The 12,685-nt window shown below is 49.2% G+C and overlaps 1 protein-coding gene across 10 annotated transcripts in view; it reads left to right on the top strand.

Annotated features, from left to right (window-relative positions):
* The window catches only part of Eps15l1 (epidermal growth factor receptor pathway substrate 15 like 1), a 121,188-nt gene that overhangs the window by 54,188 nt on the left and 54,315 nt on the right, over window positions 1-12,685 (top strand). For 6 of the 10 annotated variants that reach the window (XM_031340285.1, XM_031340284.1, XM_031340282.1 and 3 more), the window contains exons 20-22: window positions 1,064-1,124; window positions 1,864-1,946; window positions 11,888-12,020. In XM_031340285.1, coding sequence (XP_031196145.1) covers window positions 1,064-1,124; window positions 1,864-1,946; window positions 11,888-12,020 — 277 coding nt within the window. The remainder of the gene's footprint in view (window positions 1-1,063; window positions 1,125-1,863; window positions 1,947-11,887; window positions 12,021-12,685) is intronic. The other 4 variants (XM_031340289.1, XM_031340288.1, XM_031340287.1 and 1 more) reach the window with 1 other exon arrangement.

The raw sequence follows: 12,685 nt of genomic DNA, 5'->3' as shown, positions 1-12,685 counted from the left end.
TTTTGTTTTGATCCTTTTATCTGGATATCTTTCTCCATTTCTCTATTCCTTTTGAGGCATAGTCTCTCTGGGAAGTCCCAATTGACTTCAGAATTGCAGGCATCCTCCTGTCTTGCCGTGTGCTGGGATGACAGATGTGAGTTTAAGAGTTGGTCACTCTTAGAATTTTTATTATTCGTTTGTTTGTTTGTTTGTTTTTGGCTTTTTTGAGGCAGGAGCCTGGCTGCCTTGAAACTTCCTCTGTAAACCAGACTGGACTCGAACTCAGACATCTGCCTGCCTCTCTGCTTCCCCAGTGCTAATGATTAAAGGGTTGTGCCTCTAAGCCTGATAAATTAAGTGCTCTTAGAATTGTCCAGGCATGTGTCATTTCTGATTCTCTTGAAAGACAGACTTTTCCTTACTTTATTTATTTTAAAGATTTATTTTTTTTATTTTATGGGTATGAGTACACTGTAGCTGTACAGATGGCCATGAGCTATAATGTGTGTGGCTGCTGGGAATGAACTCAGGACCTCTGCTGGCCCTGCTCGCTCCAGCCCCTCTCGCTCCTGTCCCGCTTGCTCAGGTCCGGCGTAATTCACTATAGCTGTCTTCAGACGTACCAGAAGAGGGCATCAGATCCCATTACCGGTGGTTGTGAGCCACCATGTGGTTGCTGGGATCCGAACTCAGGACCTTCGGAAGAGCAGTCAATGTTCTTACCTGCTGAGCCATCTTGCCAGCCCCTCCTTACTTTATTGAACCATGCTCTGAAACTCTCACCTGGGAATCCTAGGCAGGGGCTCCCCCCTTATCCTATCTGCCAAATATTAGTGCTGTCTATGTCTGGCTGTGGGTCGCTTCTCAGACTTTACTTCATTGGTAATTTGTGGGGATTATAGAATTCATGAGTGTTACCTGCAGCAGGGCCTCTGTTGAGGACTATGCCCCACTGCCCATGTTTGTCTAGTCACCCCACCCTCCCTGAGGCACAATATTGTTTATGGCATTTAAAACTGTTGGTGAAAGTGTGGTTGAGAGGCTAGATGGCAGAATAAACTTCTCCTCTCTCCTCCTTCAGCTCGACCCATTTGAGTCCAGTGATCCCTTCTCATCCTCCAGCATCTCCTCGAAAAGTTCAGGTGAGAGAGACTTGAAGCTCCTGTCCTCCTGGCCACACCTCACACCTCAGTAAGACCATCAGTCCCCAGATAAGTGTGCCCTTGGGTGGAACTTTTAGGTCCTTGCTGAGACTCTCAGGCCAAAGTGAATGCCTCCTCCCCCATCTCATCCCTCACAGGGCTATCTTTCCCATCATGAGCTGGCTTTCTTTCAGATTGTAGGAATTCTGTTAACACCAGTGCTGTGGGGACTCATTGTTCTTAATGGGGACAGTCCACAGTATTCCAACCATGGTGGCACCCACATCTTCCCAGCACTGAGAAACTGAGGATCACTAGCTTCAGAACAGAACCAGGCATGGTAGTAGGCTCCTTTAATAATCTACTACTCTGGAGTCAGAAGCAGGGGCATCTCTGAGTGCCAGACAGGCCTGGGCTACAGAGGGAGACCTTATCTGAAAAAGGGGGGGATCTCTCCCAGCTGATGACCCACACACACATAAATGGCCATCCTCAAATGTCTCATTCTCTCCACCTCCCCTGCTTCTCCTGGACTGGTGGCATGGCAGGTTCAGGCAGAAACTGATCCGTCCTTTACCCACTGTGATCCACTGGCCGCATAGGAGCCATCTTCCCAGAGACATCCACAGCCCTGAGTCTCTTGCTTCTGGGATTTCCAAGGGCAAACCCTAGGATTGTCCTTGACTTTTTGGCACATCTGCTCAGACCATAACCCCAACTGTGTTGGTGCCACTCACAGATCCCTTTGGAACCCTAGACCCCTTTGGAAGCAGCTCCTTCAGCAGTGCCGAGGGCTTCGCTGACTTCAGTCAGATGTCCAAGGTAAGGCCCCTCCCAAGAAGGCCTAGCTGTGGTCTGAGTCCACATGCTGCATGTGTGCGCAGGCAGACATGAGTGCTGTCACGTGTGTGTGCCTGCATTCTTCCCACTCTTAAGCACAACTGTACACAGCAGTGAGAGGACAGGTCCACTCGAAGCTGCTGTATCCATGTCTCCTGGGTGCAGTCAGTCAACCATTGCCCATCTCGCTCTTACTAGCATTACACAAGGATCAGCTCTAAGGGCATGAAGTTGGCACCTCTGTGTCTGAGCATGCTTTTCTGTCTGCCAAGGCCCTAGGGAAGGAAGAGATAGACGTGTTGGTCCCAGGAGGCCAGGAAAACAGGCCTCATCAGGCTTGAGGTCTCTGGATAAAGTTGACTACACAAATGCCTGAAATCTCCACAAACTAAATTCTTGAGGTTATTGGATGCTGAACTCAAAACAAGTGTGAATAAATATGTACATGAAGACAGCTTGCATTGCTCAAGGACAAAGGTCACAGCCCTGTCTTGAGCAGGAGTGTCTGAAAGGCTTCCTTGTCTGCTCTGGCTCTGGAATACACCATGGCTGGCTTCACTTATGAAAGGGACGTGGTTAGAGAGCCACATCTTGAGCTCTGCAAGAAGTCACCTGGCAGGTAGTACCCCAGATCAACTGGTGGGGTGCAGGCCTTCCTCTAGAACTAGGGAGGCTCAGCTGGGAGGACTGCTGTGATTTGGAGGCCAACCTGGGCTCCACAGAGAGGCAGACATGTTGGAGAAAAAAGCATAGAGCTCATCCTTACCAGGACCTTGCTAACCTGGTCCTGGCCTAGCATACCAGGTGCATTGTGTCAGTTGGTTTGATGTATGTTGGTGTCATCTTTGGCAATGAATGAAAAGGTTAAGCCAGCCTATGGCAGCAAAGTATTTAAAGACAGTAATGTCACAGGTGTGCTGTCTCAGCCCCTGCTTGCCTGACCCAGCACCTTGTCTACTCTGCTCGCCTCCTGGCAAGGGACAGATCTGTCCTTAGAGCAATATGATGTGCCTTGCAAATGCTCCTCATGGAGCATGGTTTCCCCAGCAGAGTCGGTCCTTCCTCTACTGGGGCCATGTGGTGGTGAGGGAGACAATCCTGTCCCCTGTTTGTTGATTCTGTCCACCTGAAGGAGGCAGTGGGAGGGAGTTCTGAGGGTGCAGACATCCCTTGGTATCCATAGGTTTCATGATGTCCCAGGGGATATCAAAATCCTCGCTGGCATCCCTCCTGTGACATGACTCAATTCATTGTGAACATGACAGACTGTACCTCTGGGTGGCTTCAGTTGTCTTTCAGGATGTGAGTGCTGCGTGCATTATCTCCATTGTAGTCAGACTGAAGGAAGCTGCCTGTGTGCACTCAGTACAGATGCAATGTTTTTCTCTCTTCAGTGTGAGGCTGCTTGAATGAATTCAAGTGTGGAACCCCAGGAGGTAGAGACCAAGCACAAGTGGCAGCCAGCACCCAATCCTGGGGTCCCTGCCCTCACCAAGCATGCCCTCTTTACTGGTGTCTCAGTTTCCCAGCAACAGGAGCAACACTTGACATGCTGCAGGTTTTCAGCACAGTGACAAACATACACAAAGGCCTAGGGAGGCGTGGCTTCTAGCAGGAGGCCTGCATTTGGCACGCTTAGGAGCCCTGTGCATGCAGATCCAGAGGCAGCCAGTGTGCCCTAGGCAGCACCTGGCAATGGAGAGGCAGAGGCAGCCGGTGGCCACATGGGGGCAGCAACCTCCAAGGGCTGGTGATCAAGATTGTTTCAAGCTGTCTTCAGTGGGCTCCTTTCTGCTCTCTAGGCTTGGAACCTGTCCCTGCTCAATGTCAGCCCCAACAAAGGCCTGACCAAGTATACAAGGTGTCTGAAGTTGTAGGTTCTGATGGAGAAGTTTTCTCCGCTGTGCTGTGGCTGCTGATGGTTGGTTATATGCGTGCAAGCTGCCCTACTTAGGCTCAAGAGTCACAAAAGAACCAGAGTACAAAAGGCATAGGAGGGGGACTACTTGGGAAGAAAGGGTTCCTTGGGAGTTGGAGGCAATGTCAGGGCTTTGGGAATACATCACACATGTAAAAACGTTAGTAAGTTCAAAGTGTTGAGTGAGTGGTCATGCACATGGGCCGTTCTCCACCTGATATACTGAGATTCGAGGCTGGAGAATGTGCTAGCTGCCAACCCCTACCTAGTCCTTCCCTGGATCTCTGCCCAGCTACCTTCCAGTTGCATAGGCCCCCTTCTCCCAAGGAATACAAGCCTACGCTATTGTGTGTCCTCTTACTACTAGCCCCCTGGCAAGGATAGGAAAGCCAGGCCCACTTTCTGTTCTTGGCTCTAGGCCAGGACAGAGTTGGGTAGAGCTGTGGAAGATCCTGTCCCATACAGTATTTGTACCATCCTGGGGCTTCTTGACTTCATGACACTTGGAAGGACTCTGCCTGCCCTGCCCCCACCCATTACTGTTTTTCCTCTCTGGTTACCTTGCTAGTTTTCAAGAACAACACCTGATATAAATAAATTTGAAGGGAAATGAAAGTAGAGTGGCAAGGGCTTTTTTTTTCCTCTTAGCTTTCTTTTTTTCTTTTTTTAACCATCACCACCAGCCCTTCCGCACCTGAGCAGGGTGGGGCAGCAATATGTACCATTCCTCGGTCCTCGAATTAGAGTGTCTTAGCTCTGCACATCTGTGCTGAGGAAGGTGATAGCAGGCTGGTTCCAGCAGGCATCTAACAGCAGTCGAGTGTCTTAGGGTTACCATCGCTGCGATGAAACTCCATGAGTAAAGCAACTTGGGGAGGAAAGGGTCTGTGTGACTTACACCTCCACATCACTGCTCATCACACAGGACAGTCACTTCCACATCACTGCTCATCACAGAGGACAGTCACTTCCACATCACTGCTCATCACACAGGACAGTCACTTCCACATCACTGTTCATCACACAGGACAGTCAGGGCAGGAGCTCAGACAGGGCAGAAACCTGGAAGCAGGAGCTGGTGCAGAGGCCATGGAGGATTCTGCTCACTGCCTTGTTCCCAACAGCTTGCTTGCTCAGCCTGCTTTCTTAAAGAAGCCAGGACCACCAGCTCAGGGATGGCTCCACCCACAGTGGGCTGGGCCTTCCCCATCAGTCACTCATTGAGAAAATGCCACCATGGATTCATTTCCTCAACTGAGAGGCTCCCTCTTCGCTGAGGATGACTTGAACTTGTGGCATCTTGGCATAAAGCTACCCAGCACAGGTTCCCAGCTGAATATTCTAGGCACTTGCTGAGCATCAGAGACATTTGTTTGCTTTAAAAATGAGTTTCCTGGCAGCAGGTGCAGTGAGCCGCACGAGCCTGCCGAGCATGATCACGGCCCTGGGTTCATCCCAGCGCTGCAGCCAGAAAGGAGATGAAAGTGAGTGAGTTTCCTCAAGTGTGTTGATAGAGCACTTGAGTATGTAAATCTAACTTCTTACCCTCCCTCCACCCAAACCCAGAAGAAAGGCCACCTGTGCAGTAGTAGCTGGGTGCACCCTGTTTTCAGTGACTTCCAGCCATAGTGTGGTTGTTGTTGTTGTTTTCCTTTTTCTTTTTTAAAAATCTTTGCATTGGTGCTAATGGAACACAAGGTCCCCCTGCAAGCTGGGCAGGGCCCACCCCCAGTCCTTTTGGCTGTTCCTTAGCACTGCTCTTGAGAAGTTTGAATAGCCTACGTTAACTGGATTTTGAGGCAGTTGCAGTGATTATTAGCTCATTCCTGCTTCTAGGTCCTTGCTGTCAGTGGAAGCATACTTTGTTCTTCTCCAGCTCCCAGGCCCTGTGGGGATGCTTTTAAAAACAGCGGTCTTGCATCCAGCACCTGAGTAGGAAACACCCAGATTCCAAAGACTGAGTGAGAAGCCTAAGATTATCAAAACAGGCTACAAGGGGGGGCCTAGTGGCACACACCTTTAATTTCAGCACATGGAAGGCAGAGGCAGGTGGATTTCTGGGAGTTCAAGGCTAGCCTGTTCTACATAATGAATTTCAACCATCCAAGGATACACAGTGAGACATTTCCAAAAAAGAAAGAAAGAAAATAATAAAATAAAATTGGAGTGGAAAATTGCCTGGGTGTTATGGCACTGGACAGAACAGAGCCCTGTGAGGGAGCCAGGCTGACACAGTGTGTACCCTTCAAGGTTCCTGATAGTTTGGTGGGCTTAAGCTCCTTGGGGAGGTGACATATCTGTCATGCCTGGGACACTGCAGCCACCTGGAGAGTCAAGCAGAACTGGGTCCTATGTGGAATAGAAATTAGAACTACTCAGGCTCTCATCCTTCTGCCTGAGACTCAGGGCTTCCTCAGTCAGGAGACCTGTCCCAGGACATAGTTCATACCCAGGAAATATCCCAAGACAAGGAAACCTCATCTATACTGCAGCCTTCTCATCAGGCTTCTGGATTTCACACCCCAGAATCAGGACTGAGTACACACGGGCTTGAACACTCACATACCTTCAGCTAACAAGTGCCTTTTCGTTTTCTTTATTAAATTGCATTTCTTCGGGGGCAGGGTGTCATAACACCCATGTGCCAAGCTTGTGTCAATGTATTTTTCCACCATGTGAACCCAGGGATCAGATTCAGGTCACCAGACCTGCTTGCAAGTATATTGAGCCATCTCTCCAGGGTCAAAAGTGAGTGAATGGTACACAGCTCTCTCATCCTGTATCTTGTCTGGAGGCTAGAGTAACATGCATTTGAGGGCAGCCTCAGGTTTATGGCAAGACTCTATCTCAAAAAAGACCAACCACTAACCTGTAGATGACCCTGTTCTACCTCCTCCCAGTCCCCAAGGCAGGAGGAGCTGAGGGTCTATAGACACAGCTTCAGAAAGAGGTAGGATCCTGCCCATGTGCCTCATGATACACAAGTGTCCTCTTAGCCTGTGAGGACCCGTCTTGGGAGCCCTCCCCCAGTGGATGCCTGAACCCTGTGTTCTCTGTTCCCTCTGTACTTCTGGAAAAGCGTGACTCATAAACAAAGCACAGTTGGCAAGTGGAACCATTACAGCATGCTGCAGTAAAAGTCATTTCAGACTCAGGAACTGTTTTTCTGGAACTTTTTCCTGTTCATGTTCTCAGCGTGATGGATCATGACGTGACAAGGTGGGGCATCTATATTCAGTGTGCCATCTCTGCTGGTCTATCAAGTATCTGGCAGGCATTTTACCTAACACTTCCTTTCTGGGGCATTCCAGACAGTGAAGGCCTCTCCTCTTTATCACATTACAGATGGGAAATCAAGACACAGGGAGTTGGGCTGGGATTTCAGTCCAGGTTGAGTAATCCAACTCACCTCTGACCACAGGGCTCTGCAGCCTGAGCAGGCTGATATTCTGGAAACTTTCATGGACAAGCTTTGAATTAAGACTGCCATTTGTGGGGGCTGGAGAGATGGCTCAGCTGTTAAGAGCACAGACTGCTCTTCCGAAGGTCCTGAGTTCAAATCCCAGCAACCACATGGTGGGTCACAACCATCCATAAAGAGATCTGATGCCCTCTTCTGGTGTGTCTGAAGACAGCTACTTATACATACTTACATAAATAATAATAAATCTTAAAAAAAAAAGACTATCATTTGTATATAAAGACTAGAGAGTATTCTTGATAGAGTATCATCTGCTCCTTCCTGTACTGCAGCCTGCCAGCAAGCTAGGCCTTCCTGCATGAAGCTCCCAGCTGCAGGGAGTAGGGATTTGAGATGGGGGAGCTAGTTAGGAAGTAAATCTGGAGCTTACAGAGCCCTGTGTTCATGGTATCACATGTGCATATGATGTGTGCGTGTGCGCATGTGTTAGATGTCTTCCTTAATCACTTAAACTTACTGTTTGATATGGTTCTCACTGAACCTGCAGCTCATAGCTTCACCTAGACTGGAGATCCTGTCTCCACCCTCTTGGCTCTAGAGTTACAGACAAACCGTAGATGCAGCAGCACCTGGCTTTTCTCAAGGGTGCTCAGGTCTTTTACCCATTGACTGTGTCTCCAAACTCCAGAACCCTGTTCTCTTTCGGAGGAACTACCTTCTCTCTGTGTCCCCTCCTGGCTGTGTGTCACCTCCAGACTGAGGACGGGGCTAGTTTCCATGCTGTAGCCCTATGCCTACCCTTCAGACAAAGCCAGAAAGCCCAGGCCTAGGTAGTGGACAAGGTGTACTGGGTCAACACTGATCCAAGGTATAGCCTGGACTTTTGTCACATTGACTTTTGTGCCTTAGTTTGCCTGTGTGTAAAGCAGGGATAACGGTAGTAGATATCTCTCACGGGACCCTAGAAAGGAGGTAAAAGTAGCCATTTCCTGCCCAGGAGCTTCTAGAAAACATTGTAGGGCCTGGGGAAGAGGCCTGCTTATATCAACTTAGATGCCAGAGCCACTACAAGTCTCTGTCACACTCCTTGTGTAAGGGATCAGTGCGTGATTAAAGTTGGACTACTTCTCTGGTTGAATCACACTCTCCCTTCAGTATGAGTCTGCCATGGGTCCAAGATTCTCTGGCTCGGTTTTTTTTTTTTTTTTTTTTTTTTTTTTTTTTTTTTTTTTTTGTCCTTGAGGGGAGGAAACAGAAAGTGCCAAGCCTTCTCACTCCCTGGGCTCCTCTAAAGAGTCTCATGTCATCTTTGTTCTCACTTCTGCCCAGTGCTTGTAGATACCCTGGGATAGCAGCTGTGCCTGGCAACACTGGATGTATGTGACCCTGTACTTTACTCATTATCTTGTATGTTGGGTAAAACTTGTTCTTGTCCACTTTATTAAACATTTCACTCTTTTTGAGAAAGGAGCTGTCTTAGTGTTACTATTGCTGTGATGAAATACCATGACCAAAGAAAGTTGAGGAGGAAAGGCTTTATTTGACTTACACTTCCATATTGCAACTCATCACTGAAGGAAGTCTAGACAGGAACTCACACAGAGCAGGAACTCACACAAGTCAGGAACCTGTAGGCAGGAACTGATACAGATGCCATGGAGGGGTGCTTCTTCCTGGCTTGCTTCCCATGGCTTGCTTGCTTGCTTTCTTATAGAACCCAGAACCACCCACAATGGGCTGGGCTCTTCCTCATCAATAAGTAATAAAGTGTTCTACAAGTTGACCTGCAGCCTGCTCTTATGGATGCATTGTCTATCTGTCTGTATCTTTCTCCCTCTCCCTCTGTCTGTCTCTGTCTCTGTCTCTCTCTCTCCCCCCAGGAGTGTGTGTGTGTGTTTCAAGACAGGGTTTCTCTATAGCTCTGGCTGCCTGGAACTTGCACTGTAGACCAGGCTGGCTTCAAACTCCGAGCACTAGGATTAAAGGCATAATCTTTCTTTCTTTCTCTCTCTCTTTCTTTCTTCCTTTCTTTCTTCCTTTCTTTCTTTAAGATTATTTATTTATCTTTACATCAGTACACTGTAGCTGTCTTTAGACACACACTAGAAGAGTGCCTTCGATCCCATTACAGATGGTTGTGACCCACCATGTGATTGCTGGGAATTGAACTCAGGACCTCTGGAAGAACAGTCAGTGCTCTTACCCACTGAGCCACCTCTCCAGCCCTGGAGACATTGTCTTAACTGAGGCTCCGTCTCCTCTCAGATGACTCTAGCTTGTGTCTAGTTGACATAAACTGCTCATCACAGGGCCTCATTATCGCCCTAGCTGGCCTAGAACTCAGAGATCCTCCTGTGCTGGGATTAAAGGTGTATGCCACCATACCCTCCCAAACATTTCACTAAATTTTTTTTTCATAAATTATTAATGTGTATCAATGTTTTGCTTGCATATATGCCTGTGCTAGAGGTCAAAGGAAGGAATAATTGGGGCTGCAGTTAACACATATTTCTGAGCTGCCATGTGGGTGCTGGGAACCAAATCCAGGACCTCTGCAAGAACAGCCAGCCTTTTCAGTTTCACTTTGATTTTTTTAAACTATATTTGACTTGCGCGTGTGTGTGTGTGTGTGTGTGTGTGTGTGTGTGTGTGTGTGTGTTGAATGCCCATGTGCATGTATGAATGTGTGATTACAGGAGTTTCTCCTTTCTACCACACAGGTCTGGGGATTAAGCTCAGATTAGCAGGCTTGGTGGCATCACTTCCCTATTTGCTTGCTGTCTACCAGATGTGGTAACACCTGCCTATTTTCCTAGCTCCCAAGAGACTGAGGCAGGAGTTATCAGAAAACTCCAGGACCACCCACCATAAGAAAGCAGTGTTTCTTTCCCACCCCTCCCCACACAGCAGTTGTCCTCTCATATGGAAGGAACCAGCTCTTTCCTGTGAGCACCTCAGTCAAGCTTCTGTGGTTTGTCCTCTAGTCTGTCAAGGCTATGTCCCCAATTGGTCAGAGGCACTGCACCCTATGATGCTGACACACAGGCCCCTGCCAGCCACTGTTCAGCACTGACCCTGAACCATGAGTGGAAGAAGCCTGTGCCACAGGAGGGAGGCTCAGGCCCGCCACTGAGACGTGCCACAGCAGAGTCATAACCGACAGGCAGGACTCAGCCAGAGTGGGCTCCAGCTTCTGAACTACCCATGGGGTCTCTAGGACTTGGCTGAGTCCTCAGGGCCACTCTCAGAACTCCATGGGTTGTTATACCAAGCCTTGTTTGTTTGTTTGAGGAGATGGGCTCAGGGATAAGGCCCAAGACTTGGCCACAGGAGGATGGGACCCTGTATGCCTTGAAGAGTACTTGGAATGTGTTGTTACATCAGCCCTATGGTGCCAGTTGTCTTCTGTTTACCCACCTAGCTGCTCTCTTCACCTTTGTACTAGAAGCCTCTCTACCCTCACACCCACCTGTCCCTCTCTCTTAACCCATCCATTCATACTTCCTTCATTCATTAGTCCATTCATGTGTCTATCCACTGTCCATCTACTCATTATTCCATCCATCTGTCCTAGTTTCTTTCATGTTGCTCTAATAAAATATCCTGTCCGAAGCAACTTGAAAGAAAAGGGGCAGATTAGTCTGTCACTTTGTGGAAGTCGGGATAGGGCTTGAAGCCGCCATTCACATCCCTGTGATCTCGATTGTTGGAGATCAGGGGACAAACACATGTATGTTTGTGCTTAGTTTTCTCACTTTCAGGATTCCCTACTTAAGGAGTAGTGCCACCCCCAGTGGGTGGGTCTTCCTACCTCAATTCATGTAATCAAAACAGTCCTCTCCAACCTTATCTAGACTCTGAGGCCTCATTGTTGAGACTTTCTTCCCTGCTGATTATAGACTGTGTCAAGTTGAGGGTTTAAACTAACCATTGTGCCATCCATCCATCATCTACTCATCCATTTACCCACACCAGTCTATCCTGTCATCTATCCACCCTCCCACATATTTATCTGTTCATCCACGTAGCCATCCACCCACCCATCTATCTACCCATTACCCATTGTCTACCCACCTATTCACCATCTGATTGCAACTCTTATTTCAGGCAGGGGAATGGGGGCTAGTCACACTGAGCACTAGCGAAGGGGAACAAGCGGACATGGCTACCAAGAATGGGTGGAGATAGTATTGGCTGTGCCAGCAGATGGGGGTGGGCAGCCATTGGAACAGACACGCCAGCCTGGTGGGGCATAGAGAGGGTCTGGTCTGTTCCAGCACCAGTCCAGTGGAGGCTGAGACCATGCATGTCTCTATTCATGAACAGAAGTCCCAGGGACCCATACACAGTGTTGAGTTGGGAAAGAACCCATAATGTAGCAAGAGAGGCCACTGGAGAGCAGGGTTACCCTCTGCTGCTTGTATTGGCAACTTTCCTTTCATACAGAGGGCCTGGCTTTTGAGGGTAAAGGAAAGCGGGGGCTTGAGAGGACCCGGGTGTTGCCAGGGCTCTTGGTGCGGGAGCATTTGCTCGGTGCCTTCTTTTTAATCTCTATTTTTGCCTCTTTCGTGTCCTCTCTTACAGCCCCCACCTTCTGGCCCCTTCTCCTCCTCCTTGGGAGGCACAGGATTCTCAGATGACCCCTTTAAAAGTAAACAGGACACTCCTGCTCTGCCTCCGAAGAAGCCCGCTCCTCCACGGCCCAAACCGCCCAGCGGTCAGTACGCTTCCTCCTCTCGCGGCACCCGCCGGTGGGGACAGGGCGGCGGGCACAGGGCCCCTCCAGTGAGCAGCCCAGAGTAGAGCAAACCCCAGGGCAGGATGTCTCCCCTCTGTCCAGTTGCCTCCCTGTTGCTCCTCCAACCCCCGCCCCCTCAGAGTGTGCTGTGTGTGTTGTGCTATTTCCTTGTCCTGTGGTCCAGGCTGTGATAGTGTCCACACATGGATTCCCCACTTAAGGTGTCCTCATCAGTGGTTTTCCATCTGCATGGTCAGTGTCTATCTAGCAGCCTCCTGGCCTCGTGCCTTTTTCATGGGGGCTCAGGGAGGGCCTGGGGTGGCTACAGCAGGGGTTCAGGGTAGCCTTGATTGGATGGGCACTTGGGTAAGGTGGTGGCTTCTTGTGTGTTTTGGATGAGCAGGATGGCCTGGCTCTCCATTACTCTACTCAGCTGTGAGAGAAGGCTGCCCGAGGGGCTTCCTGCCCTCTTTCCTGTAACCTCGCTATCCAGAGCCCTGCTTTCCAAAGAGGGCCATGTGCCCTCCCCCAGCAGATTTTGAGTTCTGTGACTTCTATGATAAGAGCTAGGGACAGAGCTCACTGGCTCAGCAGTGGAACACTTGCCTTGGGTGCCCAAGGCCCTCATTTTGATATCCAATACT

Source organism: Mastomys coucha, unplaced genomic scaffold, assembly GCF_008632895.1.
Source record: "Mastomys coucha isolate ucsf_1 unplaced genomic scaffold, UCSF_Mcou_1 pScaffold22, whole genome shotgun sequence".
Classification (NCBI taxonomy): Eukaryota; Metazoa; Chordata; class Mammalia; order Rodentia; family Muridae; genus Mastomys; species Mastomys coucha.
Note: the sequence above shows the minus strand (reverse complement) of the source record. Positions and strands in the feature narration are given on the sequence as shown.